The 22,058-nt window shown below is 39.0% G+C and overlaps 1 protein-coding gene across 1 annotated transcript in view; it reads right to left on the reverse strand.

The window, feature by feature from the left end:
• Positions 1 to 656: 656 nt before the first annotated feature.
• The window catches only part of LOC139946359 (tyrosine-protein kinase SYK-like), a 37,585-nt gene continuing 16,183 nt past the window's right edge, over positions 657 to 22,058 (reverse strand). Inside the window, exons 4-15 of the mRNA XM_071943999.1 lie at positions 20,856 to 20,994; positions 19,734 to 19,821; positions 18,460 to 18,566; positions 16,926 to 17,088; positions 15,624 to 15,794; positions 14,383 to 14,492; positions 12,634 to 12,700; positions 11,358 to 11,439; positions 9,160 to 9,349; positions 4,043 to 4,183; positions 3,330 to 3,442; positions 657 to 2,216 (exon numbers count right to left, since the gene is read on the reverse strand). Of these exons, the coding sequence (XP_071800100.1) occupies positions 2,126 to 2,216; positions 3,330 to 3,442; positions 4,043 to 4,183; positions 9,160 to 9,349; positions 11,358 to 11,439; positions 12,634 to 12,700; positions 14,383 to 14,492; positions 15,624 to 15,794; positions 16,926 to 17,088; positions 18,460 to 18,566; positions 19,734 to 19,821; positions 20,856 to 20,994 (1,462 nt within the window). The 3' untranslated portion in view covers positions 657 to 2,125. The remainder of the gene's footprint in view (positions 2,217 to 3,329; positions 3,443 to 4,042; positions 4,184 to 9,159; positions 9,350 to 11,357; positions 11,440 to 12,633; positions 12,701 to 14,382; positions 14,493 to 15,623; positions 15,795 to 16,925; positions 17,089 to 18,459; positions 18,567 to 19,733; positions 19,822 to 20,855; positions 20,995 to 22,058) is intronic.

A 22,058-nucleotide genomic window follows, 5' to 3' on the forward strand; every position in this document is an offset into this window, starting at 1 on the left:
CTTATTTATGGCCAATTTGACTCTTCACTATCTTTCAAACAGACTTTGTTTACTTAACCATACTTATCACCACAGGGATGATTCACAAACTGTATCAACAAGAAAAAACATGGAAGATCAAGATTTGAATTATCAAACTATTGTAAACTCTGACATTGTTTAAAATGAGTTACGACTCTTTTCTTTGGTAATTATTGAAGACTAGAGGAAAAAATACTCTGTCTTTGTTAATAATAAAAAGTTTGAATTCCCATTAAAAAAATTAAAATTCACTATATTAAAATTCTTCATCTATACAATTATTGCAAAACCATTAAGGAAATTCCCTGTAAAACATTTAAACACTGAATCTTCAAACTGGACAACATACTGAAGTTTCACTTTGCTTCTTTAAATTCTGCATTATAAGTCAGCAGTTTAAAGGAACCATTTGTTATGAAACGCATATGGATAGAAAGATGTTTTAAAAGTAGAATATAATGATCCACACAAGTATCACTCAAAATTGCATGGTTTTCCTTTTACCTCGTCAACTAACACAGTCGGCCATTTATGGGAGTCAAATTTTTGACTCCCTTTTGACACCCATAAATGGCCGACTGTGTTTGTTCCCGACGTAAAAGGAAAACCATGCAATTGTGAGTGATACTTGTGTGGATCATTATATTCTACTTTTAAAACATCTTTCTAACCATATGCATTTCATAACAAACGGTTTCAAACGCTTTTTATAGGCCATCACGTCCGATCCAAGGCAACGTGTTCCTTTAAGCAAGATTATTTTTGTTCTAACGCTGTAACTTTTGATGACCGACAACAAATTCCACTGCTTTGGAATCTTCTAAAAGCTGGTAAACATTGTCCTCTTTTTATTAAAAATAGATTTGAACTTCAGAGAGTTCCACATCCAAAACTCAAACCTAAACACCCGAAATAGAGGGCCGTAATCATTTTTTCTTTTCTTCGTTTTACAATGACAGAATTTTTTATTTGTAGGAAACACCAAAAACAAATCATATCTCAAACAATGTAAATGGTTCTTCATACAAGAATCGCATTGTCTTGTGATGGCAGAGCCCAATTTCATAGAGCTGCTAAAGCAGACTTCACTGTTTGATTATTTTCTGCTTAGCAAAAGTAAGTAGGAAACCAGATGCAAATTTACATATGAGATGGCTGGTGATATATTTCTGGTAAGCAGGATTGTTTTTTGCTTAGCTTATGTTCGTGCTGAAGCAGCTGAAACTAAGCACTGTGCAGGACCCAGTTTCGTAGAACATGGCAGCTGCATGGAATTAACATATTCGACCATCCATCATTGTCAACAGACAACATACAGCAAGTTCAAGTGCGTACATTTAGTCAACTACTGACCAGCAATGTATTGCGCAGTGACGCACTCACTCCAATGACTCCTTCGGAAATCTTGTCAACCATCGATACCACGGTATTAAACACTCTATTGCCTTCAGCGTTTTCCATATAGTGTCACTGGTTACCCTCTGTGCTTTACAAATGGTAGCATGGAACAGGCTATTGGGACCTGTGAAGAAACCATAGTCATGAGGATGGTTCCAAATGGTCGACCACAGTAGTCAACCATATTATGGTCGACCAGCCTGGGTTAGAGTGAACATGGTTAACGGTAAACCTTTTACTTAGCCATGGTGCACACTCGACCTTGCTCAAAGTAAGCATTTGAGTTGGGGACGAAAAGAGAACCAACATAATACCTAAGCGACAGCAATAAATCCAGCTGCCTCTTAATACAACAAAAAAGGAAATTCTTAAAGTAAAGAATGCCAAGATTGAGAAACTAGAGTGCCAAAATGGCCCCAGACCGGCTTCACCAAGTAGCCTACAAAGTGCAACTTAACAGAGTGCCAAAATGGCCCCAGATTGGCCTCATTATATCCAGCAGCCAATATTCAGCAAAAAAAGAAAGAAAAACAATTCACAGTAATAAGCATTGCAATGTATAGATTAGCTTAAAAGGAGTGCCAACATGACGTGTAAACGGCCCCACATCGACACTATTGCTGCTGGATGGCCTGGATGAATAGATGCATTATGTACACTGCTTCTGCCTGTGTAAATTAAAAAGTCCATTCCCTGGAAGCCCCTCTTAGCGGATTCTCAGCGTTCCGGCTCGGAGATGTCTCAGAATAACGCTCATGGTGTCAACAACCTCTCCAAAGCTTGGTCTGTCTCTGGCCCTGTATTTTGACAAGAAAAAAAAAGAAAAAAAACACATTACTTACAATAAACATCATCTGTATCATTTAAAACCCTGCAGTTTGACACTAGCTGGACCCAAAAACTTACAAAATTAGTTAATAATTGTTCTCTTTTTTTCAATCAATTGTTTGTAAAGTCTATCCTCATATCTTTACAACAATCAGGAACAATTTCACTTATCTGAGGTGAAATAATACACATGAAACAATGCATATGAAATAATGCAATTGAAATAACACACATGAAATAATGCATATGAAATAATACACATGAAATAATACACATAAAATAATACACATGAAATAATACAAATAAAATAATGCACACGAAATAATACACATAAAATAATGCACATGAAATAATACACATGAAATAATACACATAAAATAATACACATGAAATAATACAAATAAAATAATGCACACGAAATAATACACATGAAATAATGCACATGAAATAATACACATAAAATAATGCACATGAAATAATACACATGAAATAATGCACATGAAATAATACACATGAAATAATGCACATGAAATAATACACATAAAATAATGCACATGAAATAATGCACAAAGATTATAAAATATTACAAGGTGATGTACAATTAAAACTCCACAAGTAAGAAACACAGATAAAAGTAGTCAAAATAACAGACAAGAATTAAAAATCAACAATGAATTGTAAAATAGGTGGGCAAATATTTTGAATAATCGATGCCAACGTTTGCATCTTGCAATCAGCTGATCAGGGATCAATATTGTAATGAAGGAGATATTTATAATAAAAAATAAAAAAATGTAAAAAAAATTGACAAAGTTTCTGTAATCAATTTTTGTGGATGTAACCAACTGTTTTGGTCATTTGCAAGTGATTAACCAATGGCCATTGCAACCAAAGAAATAATTGGTCATAATTGTGGAAACGCACACTAGAAAGATTTTCTATTTTTTTCATCTGAACATAGAAAGATTCAGGAATTTTTGTTTGCCGAATCAGGAAAAGTTACTAGCTCTGCATCATCCCAGCATGATCTAAGACTCAAAGTGTCTTATAGATATTTGTTTTCCACAGTGTCTAATACTTACTCATCTTCCCAACAGCGTCTCATGAGTGCGTAGGCTTCATCAGGACATCGGTCCGGCTGGGATAGTCTGGATCCACTCTCTATAAACGCCATCAGCTCCTGGCCCTTCATGTTCTAATTGATGAAAACAAACAAAACAATTCTCAAACCTCATATTTTATTTAGTTTTTACCTCTCCACCGATGTGTTATAAACACTGTATACTCAGTGCTTCCTAAACCCTGTGGAAACAAAATAAAACCTACGTACATACATACATGTACACGTATACTACTCGAGTGGGATTTAAACAGAAGACCCCGGCATTCTAGACCAAATGTATCAACCACTAGACAACGTGCATTCTTCTTTTTCTGTAGGACTTGGAAAACAGCGAGTATACAAATATAAAATGGACCTGTGAATAAACTGGCGGATTAGTGAATTAAGTAAGCTGCAGGGATAAGATTTGACAACATGACATTCTCTGAAAATTAAAAATATTGTGTTCAAAAATTAAAAAATTCTTGTGTTGATTGCATGAGGTACACTGTACACTGTAAGACATCAATCAGGCATGAGACTTGGCCCATTTGAATGAGTACAAGGGCTGATCTACATGGTATAGACATTTATCAACTTTATTTCAGGCTGTTTCATAACAATTTTTCTGAGAGGAAATCAGACATTAAGTACTAAGAGTATGTCATTCCTGTTTCTTGCACGGCTACTTACTGCATAGGGTTTCTTGCCATACGAGATGGCTTCCCACAGCGTCACACCATAACTCCATACATCGCTCTTGCTGCTGAATTTAAACCTGTAGATACACTCTGGAGCATACCACTTGAGAGGCCATCTGCCAGCCGTCTCTGCCTGCAACAACAACAATTCAGTACTTATAAATTTGAAGTATTTCATTAAGTTTTGTTTTACCCATATACATGTAGGCCTTGATGTACACCGAGGTGTGTTAGCACTGTACACTCAGTACTTTCCCGAGCTCTGTAAAACAAATCCCAGGCATATATGGTGGGATTCCAACGCACACCCTTTGCAATTCTAGAGCAGTCTTACCAAACTAGACCACCGAGATTGCCCGGTAGTTAGAGACAGTTAGAATCCTATGTTTTAGCAGTAGGTACCACAATGATTTAATACATGTAGAATGTTAAATTTGCATCGTAGATAAAGAATATTAATTTTGGTTTAACCCATACATGTACAACGAGTAGCTCACACTCAGTACTTTCAAGAGCTCTGTGAAAACAAATCAAAATCACGGGCATAGTACTTCGGTGGGATTCGAACCCTCGACCTTTGCAATTCTAGAGCAGTGTCTTAGCAACTAGACCACTGAGATAGCCCGGTTGCTAGTTGATTTTCAGGGAACTTTTTGAAGAATTAAGGAGAGTTGGCAGCTACTTGTATGCAGTGATGGAGAGATTTAATTGAGAATAACAGGAACCAAAGACACACAAAAACAATTCCAAGAATCATCTTCAGGGCATCCCTTAAAGACTTTCCCTTCTTTCCTTGGAATCCGTAGGAGTAACCCTTAAAGACTAAGACGGAAATCTCTGGTGTTCATGCACCCTGGTCCTAAAGTTCAAGGTCAACCACAATCTATTTATAGCCAACTAACACTAACAGGACAGAGCAAGATTGCGGTTAACTCGGCAGTGGTAAATCCACTAAGCTGAAAAGGAAATCTGATTACAAGTTTTTTAGTGACATTAATCATTGTCCAGTGGGAGTAAGAGGCTGGTTCAAAGAGGTAGTTGGGTTTTGGGAAAAGGTCTTTGATCTAATAGACTAGTTTACCGCTTATATCTCTGGGTAATTCATCCATTTGGATTGCAAACAGTTTGATACAAAATATTTTATTAACTCACACTTGGCATGAGTTTTTCGAAGTACATTGCATTATGACTTGGAGGTAACTCTGACAGTGACTGCTTGTGGAAATGATAAATAATTTGCGTTTGTGCTTACCAGCTCGATATGCGCAAATTGAGCAAGGGGAGAACACTGTATTGGTAATATCAAGTTTAAAGGCAGTGGACACTATTGGTAATTTCTCAAAAAAATTATTATCATAAAACATTTCTTGATTATGAGTAATGGGGAGAGGCTGATAGAATAAAACATTGTGAGAAACGGCTCCCTCTCAAGTGAAGTACATTGTAGTTTTCGAGAATGAAGTAATTTTCCACGAATTTGATTTCGGAACCTCAGATTTAGAATTTGAGGTCTCAAAATCAAGCATCTGAAAGCACACAACTTCGTGTAACAAATTTTTTTCCGTTCATTATTATCTCGCAACTTCGATGATCGATTGAGCTCAAATTTTCACAGGGTTGTTATTTTATGCGTATGTTGAGATACACCAACTGTGAAGACTAGTCTTTAACAATTTCCATTAGTGTCCAGTGTCTTTAAAAAAACTAAACTTTCATAAATCTGTTATTATTGCTCATTACCAAACTTGTATTACAACTTTAATACTTTAAAGGCACGGTGTACTTTTGGTAATTTTCAAATGCCAGTATCCTCACTTGGTATATCCAAACATAAAAAGTAACAAACCTGTGAAAATTTGTGCTCAATTAGTCATCAAAGTCACAAGAAAATAATGAAAGAAAAAAACACCCTTGTTGCATAGAACTGTGTGCTTTCCGATGCCTGAGATTCAAATTCAGGAGGTGAAAATTGCTTCTTTCTCTAAAACTAAATTTCTTCAAAGGGTGTTTTTCCAGACAATCAACAGCTCTTCAGTACTTTTTACCTTGTAATGGTTTTTTCCCCAGTAATTTTTGGAGTAATTACAATTAAAGGTGTACCCTCCCTAGGATGTGGGTACTTTTTTTTAACACAAAAAAATAATGTCCACAGATTTACATTAAACTTACACAGTTTGAAGATAATGATGGTAGAAAGCTTCCCTTAAAATATTACTTGCTGAGGTGCTGTAGTTTTTTAGAAATAATTAAAACAATGTCACAAACATAATTGTTTTCTCACTCTCAGTGAGACGAAATTTATTATGCATGTAAAAACGTATTAACCAGTTATGGTACATGTATGTATGGTAAAATACCATAACTGGTTAATACGTTTTTACATTAATGTACATGCTAAAACTGAGACTAAAATAATTTTTGTGACATTGTTTTACTCATTTCCCCAAAACTACAGCACCTCAGGAAGTAATATTTTAAGGGAAGCTTTCTACTATTATTGTTTTCAAACTGTGTAAGTTTAATGTAAATCTGTGGACATTGTGTAAAAAGTACCCAGCCCTTTAAAACATATCACAATGTATTTTGGTAATTCTTTGATGAGAACAACCTTTTAATGCCAAGGCCAACTGAAAGTAAGAACAGTGGGCCCGTCATAATTCAGAGAAAATACATACATAGAATGTGAAAGGTGATAGGAGAGGTGTTTAATGTCAGTAGGTCAGATCTAGGGCAAGGTCAGCATCTGCATGGTACAATGATAGGGGTGTTGTAAGGTGAGAATAAGGTCACCGCCATAAACTTCTAGACTGTGGGGGGGGGGGATTCAAGATTCTGAGTAGGTTGTTATAAATACAGACATGCCTTGGGGGCATGTGAACACTCATCATTACATTAGGTAGTGTGACAACCCTATTGATGTATGTGTCTTAAAGGGACACGTTTCCTTGGATCGGTCGAGCAGAGTTGGTCTATTTAGTTTAGTTTTAGTTTTATTAGACTTTACAGTGGCATAAAAATATACAAATCGATATACACGTAAAGATACAAAGAAGCAAAAAAAGCTAAAAATACCAAGCCAGTGAGTGGCGAGAAGGGACAGGTGACTAGCACCTCTACAAAGCCCTCCTGCCACAAATTTCAAGTGTTTGAAACCATTTGTTATAATTAAAATGCATACGGTTAGAAAGATGTTTTAAAAGTAGAACACAATGATCCACACAAATATGCCTCGAAATTGCATGGTTTTCCTTATACACTGTGAAGTAACACGGCACACCAATTTGTGGAGTCCTATTTTAGACTCCACAAAATGGCCGACAGTGTTAGAAAGCATAATTTTGGTTGTGCTTAGCTACTTTTTGTGCTTAAGCAGCTCTATGAATATGGGCCCTGGAGTGAATATATAATCTGACTTTGTCCTATTTGTGTACAAGGCGTACAGATTACAAACCAGGAAGCTTTAAATCAATCCTAGAGGAAATTGTTCTCCTGACAGGCTTAAAGGACGGATTGTTGTACACAACTATGACATCCTGGGATTTGTTTGGAATTAACAGCAATTAGGACAAGGAAAAGAAGAATTTGAGGAACATCCTTTAGATATTGTAAACAACAATGCAGCCTAAAGAGTGAAGTTTGCATGTTTTGTTTCAAAAAAGTCCTATTACAACAAGAGTGTACATTTTTTATGAAACAGATTCATTGGGAGAAGCATGTCACAAACCTGGAACTCTACGGTGGACTACCGAGAGTTACACCAAGATTAGGGCAAGAAGGCTGAGATTAGCAGGTCACTGTCTCAGACATGCTGAGCTGGCAGTGAGCAAGCTTGTGCTTTGGGCCCCTACTCAAGGTCACTGTTCCCGAGGCAGACCACAAACCACCTATGTGGACACCTTGTGCCGGGACTCTGGACTGCGTCGGGAAGAGCTGAGTACAGCAATGGAGGACCAACGTGTTTGGAGGGCCATCATCCGATGCTCCGCATCAACTGATCCGATGCTCCGCATCAACTGAATGAAACGTACATTTTTTTCTTTGCAATTACAAAAGAAATAATAGTAAAGACAAAATAATGTGTTCTTATACAGCTATAGGGTGTATCAGAGCACTCATTATTTTTGTTCTCAGTAGAATAAGCAGAGCTATATTTGTGAATTATGAGACTGATATATGTTATGCCTTTCAATACCGAACACAGTTCAATGATCATGCAAGATTATTTCATGTGCATGCTAAACACAACATGTGTTATTGGTTGGGTGAAAGATCGTATTGCACAGGGTCGGGGGGTGGGGGGTTGGATGTTCTCAACAGACATTACAGACATTTGTACTTTTGAGCAGTGCTTTTTCAGTTTTATGTGGCACTGCTTTGAAAAGAAAAAGAGGAAATCAGCTGTTCAGCTGAAAAGTTGCATGCCTGTCTTAACCTCCCGCCCAATATTTCCATGTGTTACATACTAGTAAAAAGGCTGGTCTCAAAACATGACCAGCCAATACAAGAACGAATGGTTCGAGACCGAGACCTAGACCGAGACCAAAGGTCGACCGAGACCAAAGGTCGACCGAGACCAAAGGTCAACGAGACCAAACGTCAACGAGACCAAACGTCAACGAGACCAAGCCCTGAAGAACCAGTCTCGAGACCAATACCAGTCTTGAGACCTAAAACACTGCAAGTCAGTAAAATCATGGATAAGTCTTTACATATTTAAAGGCAGTGGACACTATTGGTAATTACTCAAAATAATTGTTAGCATAAAAACTTACTTGGTAACAAGCAATGGAGAGCTGTTGATAGTATAATACAATGTGAGAAACGGCTCCCTCTGAAGTACATGTAATGTAGTTTTTGAGAAAGAAGTAAATTTCCAGTAAATTAGATTTCAAGACCTCACATTAGGAAGCATGCAACTTCGTGTGACAAGGGTGTTTTTTCTTCCATTATTATCTCGCAACTTTGATGACCAATTGAGTTCAAATTTTCACAGGTTTGTTATTTTGTGCATATGTTGAGATAAACCAAGTGAGAAAACTGGTCTTTGACAATTACCAAAGGTGTCCAGTGCCTTTAAGGTTTTGCATTTCCAATTGAAAATCTACTGACCACATAGTACTGGCTGTCGAGGCCGAGCGCTTTGGACATTCCAAAGTCACTGATCTTGGCAAACGTCTCATCTACAAGAAGGACGTTTCTGGCCGCGAGGTCTCGATGGACAAACTTCTGACTCTCTAGGTACTGCATTCCTTTAGCAACTTGAAGCATCAGTTCAAGAACATTGCGGATGCTCATGTTACTGGGTATAGAAAGAACATACAAAACATTTAAAGGTATTATACAGGATATTAAGATCACTATTAATTTTAGTATAATAATTAATAATTTGGGGGCTAATCATCCTTACTTGCAGTGTTCGAGAAGCAGGCATGCAAGGGCACCTTTGGCTGCCAGCCACATCAACCATTATGACCACGGAGCACAGCCAAGATCGAAAGTGTTTGATTTTTCCCGAGGGAGGAAAACCAGATGGTCTGGAAAACCCTCGTGGCACAGCAGAGAACCAACGCACAACTCAACTCACATATGGCCCTGGCCAGGAATCGAACCGGGGTCACCTTGGTGAGAGGCGGGCGCTTTACGCACAAGTCAACCACGCCACCCAGTATGCAAGCTTACTGACTATTGAGTTTATATTTAAAAAAATTTACCCTTACACCATTGTGTATTTAAAGGGAAGGTAGCATTTGGTAATTACATGTACTCAAAACAAGTATTAACTTAAAAACTGACTTGGTAACGAGCATTGGAGAGCTGTTGATAGTATAAGACATTGTGGGAAACAACTCCCTCTGAAGTAATGTAGTTTTTGCTGAAAGCACACAAATTCGTCCAACAAGGGTGTTTTTTCTTTCATAATTTTCTCGCAACTTCGATGAACGATTGAGCCCAAATTTTTACAGACTTGTTATTTTATGCACATGATGGGATTCACAAAGTGAGAAGACTTGTCTTGGACAATTACCAAATGTGTACCTTCCCTTTAAAGGAACACGTTGCCTTAGATCGGACGAGTTGGTCTATGAACAGCGTTTGAAACCGTTTGCATATGGTTAGAAAGATGTTTTAAAAGTAGAATATAATGATCCACACAAGTATCAGTCAAAATTGCACGGTTTTCATTTTACGTCGTGAACTAACTCGGTCGACTATTTATGGGAGTCAAAGTTTTGACTCCCATAAATGGCCGACCGTGTTTATCGACGAGCTAAAACGAAAACCACTCAATTTTGAGGCATATTTGTGTAGATCATTGTATTCTACTTTTACAACATCTTTCTAACCATAACAAGCGGTTACAGGACGCTTTTCAAAGACCAACTCGACCGATCCAAGGCAACGTGTTCCTTTAAGCACTGTATACTCTGTACTTCCACCCCCCCCCCCCCCCCCCCCCCCCGAGTTCTTTAAACAAAATCCATGGGCAAATCACTCTGAGTATACAGTGTTTAATACACATCAGTGTAAAGACCCGGTCCCACTGCAGCGATAACGAGAACGATAACGATCATGACGCAAAGAGAACGCATTTTATTGGTTGAATCACTCCACGCAGAATGCGCACACGCTCATTCAACCAATAGAATGCGCTGCAGTGGGACCAGGCCTTAAGAATAAAAACCAAACTACATTCTTGATCCCCAATGCAAAATATTAATAGATTTTTTTCTGAGAAATATTTCCCTCTGAAATAAGTCATATTGGAGAAATCTGCAAAACAATAACCTTGCAAAACACAACAGACGATTTTATGAAAAAGTAAACAAAAGTTACGAAAATGTGTTTACATGATGAAAATTGTGAAAAGATGTCCACTATTTTGTCCAGATTCACACAACGGACTAAGCCCAAATATTCAAAGATTTCATTATGGTTTATCACACACAAAATTGACACTGTCTGCAACTATTTTTTTAGCTCTACCAGTACTGTATACCCCTAAAGATCATTTACAATGTGCATTATCCTTCAAAATGAAAATATTTGCCAAGCATTACACAACATTTAAAAAAATAATGCAGTAAAGCAAATACAGATACACAAAATGATGTCCTTTTGTCTGTGTGCAAGAAGTGTGTCCTTTTGTCTGTGTGCAAGAAGTGTGTCCTTTTGGAAACAAAAAGCAGAGTCTAGTATTCCACCACGGCCAGGAAAATATGGAGCCAATAAGAAAAACATGCAGAAATTCAGTGTTAGAGTGGATATTTCACATGCCGGTTGATTGAACTACAACATCTGTGACTTACGTGTGTCTTTTCAGGTATTTATGAAGTGGGCCAAGCTCAGCAAGTTCAAGAACAAGCATCATCTCAAAACCTTCACAGATCCCTGGAGAATAAACAACAACAGAGGGCTTGAAACTAACACTGGACACCAGGGGTGCGTTTTCGCACCAATAACTGTTTCGGTCATTGGCCAGTGATTTACTAATGGCCAATTCAGCCAAAAACTCAGGCCAGTGATTTCAGGAAAGGGCCTGTGTACTCATGACCAGACAAGTCCGGCAGTCTTGTGGTTTTCTTTTTAAATCAAATAGGTATTGTTGTGTTTACCAAAAACATTAACGAAATATCTTCAAATGTTAACTTTGATCCTCACAAATATCTTTAAATTGGAGCAATGCAATAGTCGTGGGTTCAAATCCAACTCATGTGATTTGCATTAGGATTTTTGTTCACAGAACTCGGGGGAAAGTACCGAGTAAACAGTGCATACTCATTCGGTGTCAAAGTGACTACAAATTATATCCCCGATGCAATACTAACATCTATCAAATTGATGTGGGTACCCACTGCTAATACATAGAATTCAAACTGCCTTTAGCCACCGGGCTGGCTCGGTAGTCTAGTGTCATTAGAGCAGCTGCTCTAGCAATGCAAAGGTTGTGGGTTTGAATCCCAACAAACTGATTTGCACATGAATTCTTTTCACAGAACCCGGGAAAATACTGAGTATACAATGCTTAAACAGCGGAGCAAGGGTAAAATTAAAACAAAAATAATAACATTGACATGTATGTAGTGTACCTGTAAAGTGCTCTTACACTGGGTACCACAGCACTTTATACAAGAAAAAACTACAACAGCATTTTTCTCTAAAATACATAACATTTAAAGGAACACGTTGCCCTGGATCGGTCGAGTTGGTCTTTGAAAAGCATTTGTAACCATTTGTTTATAAAATGCATATGATTAGAAATAAATTTCAAAAGTAGAATATAATGATACACACAAGTATCACTCGAAATTGCGTGGTTTTCCTTTTACCTCGTCGACAAACACGGTCGGCCATTTATGGGAGTCAAATTTTTGTCTCCCATAAATGGCCGACCGTGTTAGTTTGCAAAGTAAAAGGAAAACCACGCAATTTCGCGGCAAATATGTGTGGATCATGGTATTCTACTTTTAAAACATCTTTCTAACCATGCATTTTATAACAAATGGTTACAAACGCTTTTCAACGACCAACTCGACCGATCCAAGGCAACGTGTTCCTTTAATTTCACATAACATATTAACTTACCAATCATTCTGACAATATGCTGATGATCCAAGTCACCCATAATCTCTGCCTCTTTCACAATCTCAGGCTGAACTCAATCAAAACAAAAAGGACTGAATATAATACCGGTAATTTCTTTTACATCATGACAACCGAATCTTCGTTAGTGGCAAATTAGTTCAATGATGCAAATTATTTTTTAAAGATCATCTGAGTCTTTTCAACACAAGTGTGCGTAGACAAGAGAGAGTTGAGTTCAAATCCAAGCTGCTACCTTACTAAGCCAAAGTGAGAGCCCTACTCAACCCATCATTAAGACCCAATGACAGTCATTCTCACTTGGCCATAGTGAGAGCCTGGGCTCAGTGACAGCCCTATTAACCCAGCATTAAAACTCATTGCCACTCATTCTCACTTGGCCATAGTGAGAGCTCTACTCTCACGCTCAGTGACAGCCCTATTCAACCCAGCATTAAAACTCATTGCCACTCATTCTCACTTGGCCATAGTGAGAGCCCTACTCTCACGCTCAGTGACAGCCCTATTCAACCCAGCATTAAGACTCGATGCCACTCATTCTCACTTGGCCTTAGTGAGAGCCCTACTCACTCACTCCCCTTGGGCTCAGTGACAGCCCTAATCAACCCAGCATTAAAACTCATTGCCACTCATTCTCACTTGGCCATAGTGAGAGCCCTACTCTCACGCTCAGTGACAGCCCTATTCAACCCAGCATTAAAACTCATTGCCACTCATTCTCACTTGGCCATAGTGAGAGCCCTACTCTCACGCTCAGTGACAGCCCTATTCAACCCAGCATTAAGACTCAATGCCACTCATTCTCACTTGGCCATAGTGAGAGCCCTACTCACTCACTCCCCTTGGGCACAGTGACAGCCCTATTCAACCCAGCATTAAGACTCAATGCCACTCATTCTCACATGGCCATAATGAGAGCCCTACTCACTCACTCCACTAGGGGTCAGTGACAGCCCTATTCAACCCAGCATTAAAACTCATTGCCACTCATTCTCACTTGGCCATAGTGAGAGCCATACTCACTCATTCCACTTGGGCACAGTGACAGCCCTATTCAACCCAGCATTAAGACTCAATGCCACTCATTCTCACTTGGCCATAGTTAGAGCCCTACTCACTCACTCCACTAGGGGTCAGTGACAGCCCTATTCAACCCAGCATTAAGACTCAATGCCACTCATTCTCACTTGGCCATAGTGAGAGCCCTACTCACCCACTCCACTAGGGGTCAGTGACAGCCCTATTCAACCCAGCATTAAGACTCAATGCCACTCATTCTCACTTGGCCATAGTTAGAGCCCTACTCACTCACTCCACTTGGGCTCAGTGACAGCCCCATTCAACCCAGCATTGAAACTCATTGCCACTCATTCTCATTTGGCCATAGTGAGAGCTCTACTCACTCACTCCACTAGGGGACAGTGACAGCCCTATTCAACCCAGCATTGAAACTCATTGCCACTCATTCTCATTTGGCCATAGTGAGAGCTCTACTCACTCACTCCACTAGGGGTCAGTGACAGCCCTATTCAACCCAGCATTGAAACTCATTGCCACTCATTCTCATTTGGCCATAGTGAGAGCTCTACTCACTCACTCCACTAGGGGTCAGTGACAGCCCTATTCAACCCAGCATTGAAACTCATTGCCACTCATTCTCATTTGGCCATAGTGAGAGCTCTACTCATGTCAGCTCTACTCATACCATCATTCATTGCTAGTCTTTCTCACCTTTGAATTTGGGATTCCACTTTCTGTCTTTAATGTCTTCACTGCAACAGGGATGTGAGTTCCATTCATGTTATAGCTTCCCTTTAAGACAGAACCAAAGTTCCCTTTACCTGAACACGATAAAAAAAAGGACTAGTTGAATGTTTGTGAACCGTCAATCTATCTGCTTGCATGGTTAAAGACCTGCTTGAACGAAAATGTTAAGTTGTGAACTTTGCTGAATTTCATTTAAAACGTTTCAATCAATCAAGAAAATCGTGTCATATGACTATATAAATAGATTTTAATTGTGTTAAAAAAAACAATCATTTTGAATACCCTTATCCACTGCTTTTCTGAAAGATTCGCGTAAAGCTCCGTTACGTAATCACTCACGTTACGTCATAGTTGGGAGCTGAGGTTGGGGTCTGATTTTTTAATCGATAATTACGAAAAATTCAGAAGTGAACACATATCAAACATACATTTAAATGGTGAACAAACGCATTATAAACATGTTAAAATAGCATTTCCGTAAAAAACATTCCGCTCAAGTGGCTGTTTTTTAACTAAGCTTTCAATGTGGTCCATAAGACAACTGGTCTGGGCAAATATGGCAGTGGCACTTAAGACATTGGCCCAATTTCATAGTGATGCTTTCAAACACAAAAATTAAGCTCAGCAAAACAAAATTTATGCTAACCGGACTAAGGTTACCAGCCAAAATACCATTTCAAATTTTACAGTTTGTGACTGGTATCCTGCTCATTATTATTAAGCAAGGATTTTTTAAGCAGTACATTCTGCTTTAAATTTTATAGAGTGACTTAAAAGCCGCTTAATGAAATTGGGCTCTTATAGCAAGATACTTAACTTTAAAAAAAAAAAATTATGCAAGTCGCCAGACACACAAGGCCTGAAGGCCACTTCAAGGTGTGGGCTACAAATTTTTTTTTTCCAGAGGCCGTTGCCACCTACTCCTTGGCTGAAACAGGGTTACCCCTTTTACAGTTTTACGAATGTAGGCTTGGGTATCATCAGTCTGAAGCCTGGCCGGTAGAGCAGAAAGCACTACCTCCCCAATTTTACGTAGCAAGTGTCATGACCGGGATTCGAACCCACACTCTGCTCATCAAACACCAGAGCTCTTTACCGCTCCACAATGACACGCCTTCGGAAGGGACATTAAGCCCTTGTATTAGCATAGGTACTGCATGTAAAAGAACCTGGAACATATTTTTCTCATTACTGTATTTCCTTACCGATGGGGTCGCCTAGATAGAGATGCTTGATGTCAAGGAGCTTGGTGTTCTTCATCTTAGCAACGCGTCCATAGATCATCTCTCGGTCGTTTGGAATGCCGTACGTTTTATCGTCAAGCACAGGTGGTTGGGATGGAGTGGTGCCTGATGCCCGAAGAGGTGATGGATCATCTGGGAAAAGTCAATGAGAAAAACTTTGAAAATCCGAACTTAAAGGAACACGTTGCCTTGGATCGATCGAGTTGGTCTATAAAAAAGCGTTTGAAACCGTTTGCTATAAAATGCATATTATGGTTTGAAAGATGTTTTAAAAGTAGAATACAATGATCCACACAAACATGCCTCGAAATTGCACGGTTTTCATTTTACCTCGTCATTTATGGGAGTCAAATTTTTTACTCCCATTAATGGCCGACCATGTTAGTTCGTAATGTAAAATGTAAAAGGAAAACAATGCAATTTCGAGGCAAATTTGTGTGGATCATTGTATTCTCCTTTTAAAACATCTTTCCAATCATATGCATTTTATAACAAACGGTTACAAACGCTTTTTATAGACCAACTCGACCGATCCAAGGCAACGTGTTCCTTTAACCACCGGTTCTTTTCAGAACCAACACTACTCAAAAGAGATATTCACATGGTGTTACCGCAAACCTCTCTTAGTTATATACTTCCACAATGCAATATTGAAAAGTCCAGAACGGCTCCAAGCTCCTCCTTTAAAATGTTTTTTTTTTTTTTTTGATTGAGGTAATCAAGCAAGAATTGCAGTAACACCATCCAACCTTTTTTGTTAATAGCTTGGCTTTGATTTCTACTTTGCTTACTTTTAAGGCAGTGGACACGTTTGGTAATTACTCAAAATAATTATTAGCATAAAACCCTACTTGGTGACGAGTAATGGGGAGAGGTTGATGGTATAAAACATTGTGAGAAATGGCTTCCTCTGAAGTGACATACATGTATTTTTTCGAGAAAGAAGTAATTTTCCACAAATTTGATTTCGAGACCTCAGATTTAGAATTTGAGGTCTCGAAATCAACCATCTAAATGCACACAACTTCTTGTGACAAGGGTGTTTTTTCTTTCATTATTATCTCGCAACTTCTACGACCAATTGAGCTCAAACGTTCACAGGTTTGTTATTTTATGCATATGTTGAGATACACCAGTTGACAATAACCAATAGTGTCCAGTGTCTTTAACCTATTTCTGTGTCATTTTTTTTATGGCATTTTTACTGTCCCGGAGAGACCACAATATAACACTCAATAAATTATTATCATTATAAACTATTACCATGGTGATCTGGTTCTTCCCATTTGCCATTGACGATCTGTTCAATCATAGGTTTATGATGCATGGCTGAAGGCTTGTGTGGCATGTATTGAGGTGGGTAGTGAGGGGGTGGAATGGGTGGTGAGGGCGTTAACAAGGTGGCTTCTCCTGCTGACTGGTGACCCTGCAACACAAACGCACAAACTGGGATTAATATCATTATAATAATAATAATAATAATAATAATAATAATAATAATAATAATAATAATAATAATAATAATAATAATAATAATAATAATAATAATAATAATAATAATAATAATAATAATAATAATAATAATAATAATAATAATAATTAAAACTTCTAAAGCGCCATCTATCTAAAACATACAAACAAACAAAGAGAGTAACAAAACAAAAACAAAAATAAAAATTACAAAGCTTGGAAAGAAATAAGGGTACATTGAATAAAAATGTTGAATGACATAAACGTGTTGGCAAAAATAAATGGTTAAAAACAGACAGAAAGTCAATTATAAGAAATTTTGAATAGGTTTGCAGAGGTTTGAAAATGTCCAGAGACGTTGTAGCTCGAATATGTAAAGGAAGAGAGTTCCAGAGTGTGGCTGCGGATACAGAAAAAGCACGAACGCCATTGGAAGTGTTTGTTTTAGGGACAGTTAAATAAAGTTGGTTTGTAGAGCGAAGATTGCGAGTAGGTGTATATGGTGAGAGAATTTCTTTGAGATATGGAGGAGCCCTTCCATTCATACCTATTATACCATCATCATCATAGTGACGTCCGTGCGCGTACAGGGCACACCATTGCTCAGTGGCTACATTTTGTTTGTTTTGTAAATTGTTCGTCTCCATTATTGGGCATGTTTCGTGGCTTGATGATATTGCTTTATTCCAATACCAACCATCCCCAGGTTCGAATCCCGGTCGTGACACTTGTGTCCTTGAGCAAGATACTTTACTATGATTGCCTCTCTTCACCCAGGGTTATAAATGGGTACCTGCGAGGGTAGAGGTTGATATTGTGAATGAAAAAGCCTTTGGAGCACTGTAAAACGGTAGCCCAGGTTGTTTATTCCCCAGGGAGCTGAGAAAGAATAAAGGGATGCTATTGGCCCAATGACCAGGGGACTAATGTAAAGCGCATTGAGACGGTTATTGTGAAATGAACTGTATACGAATTTGTTATTATTATTACTATTATTATTATCTGAGAGTTGCTGATGGTAGGTGCGCCAAAGTGCTCCACCTCTACGATAGGGTTATGTAGGTTTTGTAAGTTGCCTTGTGTGACAATGCCCTACGAACCATAACAGAAAGAAGTTTTAGATGTAGGAGGACCCCTAGAGGGAAAAAAACAATGTGATTGGTAAGGACTGAAAACCCAATCTGCATGCAAGGGTCTGGTCCGAGTTAAGATTCAAACCAAAGTGCCCATAGGTGAAAGACAGGGAAAGAAATACTGTTTGTAAGGACTACAACAGAAAGAAGTAAACAAAGACAATAAAGTCCTAATGAAGGTCAACGAGGCTTACCCTCCTTCCTTGGGGTGGGGCTGGTGGTTCTCTGACTGGCATCTTGGGCTCATCATCAGAAGACTTAGCTCGCTGAAAGTGTGTTGTTGGAGTTGCAGGGGGACCCGCTGTCAAGACAAAACAATTTGGAAACTACTATTACTGTCATGAAGTTTCTTTTACAAAGACAATAGGTGCTTCTCCTTTCATTTGCGGTTTATCAATCAGACACCTTGAATGAATTCTTACAGGAATACATTTAAGTGTTATTAAGGGAATACAAAGTGGGGATGGGGTCTTTAATAAGGGAATCAATGTGTGGTGAATAGGTTTTCAACTAGTGGTTTAATCACAACGAGGCCTGGTTCTTGATAATTTACCTCGACTTTGTCTCGATAAAATTATCAAGAACCAGGCCTCGGCGGGTTTAAACCACTAGTTGAAAACCGATTCAACACACTTTGATTCCCATTCATAAATACCTTTTTGGTTAAAAGGCGTAATAAAGTAAGAAACTCTGTAAAACTTATCCGTTTCCGAGTGCTTGCGCTCTGTATATTTCCACCTCCATGGTATGTTCAGTATACATGTTGAATGTACATGTACGATGTCCGTACGGTTTCGTTCGTGCGCATGTGCGTAGTCTTGGTGCATATTCGCTGGTTTTCCTTTCACACACAGCGAGGCCAACTCACCGATAGCGCCTGCATCGCCCGTAACAAGAAACGTCTTGCATCAAGACTAGCGCGGACAACTGGTTATAAACACTGGTCATTATCAACAGTTTAAACACCCCCACGTGACGCGCTCTCCACCAATAGGAATAGCGAAACTGTCTGAGGTATTTATGAATGGCTCTTTATACAACCAGCTAGACGTTTGTCAAAGTTTTAAAACGTTGTTTCACACGAAGCCAATATCCTTTCATTCTAACTCATAACACTCTTTGTGTTAAACAGCATACAAATAAAGGAAAACCTGTAATTGAAATTTTATTTTAGTGAACACTTTCAATCCCTATGCCTGCGACTGTTATCGGCTGGTAGAGGCAAATGGTAAGGACCATTACTCTTGCTGAAGAGTTCATTCATGTACCATCATGTAGCACTGCAGCACTCATTTTTAGGTATGAAGATCACCAATGCAAATAACAGAGTATGATAGCGTGACCAATGAATCATTTACTTGCTGTATTGACATAAAATCTTGGAGAATTATAAAGATAAGGAATTTGGGGGTCATTCATTCCTGTAAAATTTCCTTAGTCACGAAGGATTTTCCCTAATCATTCTTACCTGAATGTCTTCTCTTCTGTGGGTCTATGCAGGGGACTGTCAAACAGCATAACAAGCCATCCTTCTTCAGCATGTAGTGATCAACCATCTGTTAGGAATAATCCACATTAAATATCATGTTATTTTGGCTAGATGGAACCCCACTTTGACACCACTTGCGTTGCGGGGTTGGAAGACCAAAACTCCGCTGGATCGGCGGGATCACCAGGTGGAGTGGCCTCAGCGTGGCTGAGCTAACTGTGGCGACCCTACAGCAATGCAAAATCACCCTTGCACCAGCCACACAACCCAGGAGAAGTGGATTGTCAACAGCTTGCTTGGGGTGCCAGTCAGAATCCATTCAACCTATAACTGCCCAGGGATGTGATAGACAGTTGGAAAAAAAAAACTGAACTGTAAGCACGAAGCAATAAAGCTTGCGAGCGCGAAGCATCAAAGCTATCGAGTGCGAAAATTCCAAGTGCAAAGCCAGCTTACAAACCTTTGGTTTTAAAAGCCCAACTCTGCAATCTGGTTTTATCTTCATTTTCTTATGAATTGAATCTTAGTTATAAAATCTTATTTCAATTTTTTTATTTTTTACTTTTTGCGGGGTGGGGTTTAAAAAAAAAAAAAAAGGATTTCCAGGTAAAAACAGAGTAATCACATCCTTGAACTGCCATACATGTATAGCTAGGGATCATACCCGAGTTAATGAACCCGGGAAACAGCAGCATAGGAATCGCCTTGCAGGGATGCAACTTTTATTTCAAATGTCAAGCAACAAAACACTGACTTAACAGTTTCTTTTGTGGTTTGTTACTTATCCCAGCAACATGCTCCTTGTTCCCCGGTCTCGTCTAGCCAGCTACAGGTGACAGGGACAGGGGTTTTTCAATTACAGCACCCAGGCTCTGGAATTCACTCCCTGAAAATTCTCAGGGATGTATGGATGTACATATACTGTACATTTCCTTTTTTCAGTAGCAACTAAAGACACACCTGTTCACACTTGCTTCCCCTACCACTTGAGAATTCCCTCTTTTCCATCTTTACCAGCGCCTTTGAATGGTTTTACACCAGATTTAGTGCGCCTTTATAGATGCTGTGTAATTATTATTATTGTTATTATTAAAGATTTACCTGCAAGAGACTGTCAAATTTGGGTCCATCCTTTATTGAGAGCTGTCCAGTGCAGTCTTTGTCAATCTTGTAATGGTAGACGGAGTTGTTGTAGCACACAGACAGAGCAAAGCTACCTGGGTCTGTCCTCTCTCTAGCCCTGTAAAGAAAACCACAAAAACTTCAAAATGACCTATTTCTTTTTATTAATAATTGAATGCAATAGACCCCCTTGCCTTCTGCGGCACTGTCGATGTCAAACAATGTTCTCTCAAACGCGTGTACATGTACATGTACATCAACCAATGGGGGCGCTGTTTTAGCTCTTAATAGACCTTTTCGCAAATATCAGTGCGCAAGCGCAAACTGTTGAATGAGGTGCAGTGTGGGATAGCTTTCGATCAAATTTGATCACCAGCTACGTGTAGACCACAATGCACCTAATTCCTGGTTTTACACGCGCACCCAAGTATTTGCGAAAAGGTCTATGTCATACGCAAGGGGTTTATATTACATACAAATCCCATCTAATGAGGGTGCTCCCGACGTCATGCTAGGAGTCGATTATACTGGTCCCTTGTCCTTTAATGAATCACAAGGATAAGGACAGGCATTGGTTTTACAGAACCAGCGATATCATTGGATATAATATGTTCCATGCATCTATGGACCAATCCGGCCTATCAATCAAACTGTGCGCGTTCACCCATTTGACCAATCACAGCAATGATTGTGGTCGGACAAACTCGGTCATGCGTGCGGGTATATTTGGCACGCGCGGCAGAATCGTGCAGAATGGCATTGGGAGTGTTCAGACACGTGTCTTGCTCACGTGCGCGGTGGGCGGAGCTTAGTGGAAAGCCGGAACGGTCCATTACAGTGTATACGTACACGTACAGTACATACAATTAGACTGCGAAATGAATGACCGTCAAGACCAATCTCTGGCAGAATTCACAAGTGACATCAAATGTTAAGGCTAGGAGTCCATAACATCTGACTCTCATCCAATGAGGGCGCTGTTTGGACTCCTGATTGTCTTATAAATGCAAGGGATCCACAGCACAAAAATAATTTTGAGCATGGATTGTGTACAATTATAAATAACTTGAGAAATACATGCAGTACACATGTCTGCACCACTTTTTCCAAAAACTACAGTACATTGTATATATAATTTCCATAAATGTAATAAACTGATGAAACAAGTTAGCAAGAAAATCT

This window comes from Asterias amurensis, chromosome 13, assembly GCF_032118995.1.
Source record: "Asterias amurensis chromosome 13, ASM3211899v1".
NCBI lineage: Eukaryota > Metazoa > Echinodermata > Asteroidea > Forcipulatida > Asteriidae > Asterias > Asterias amurensis.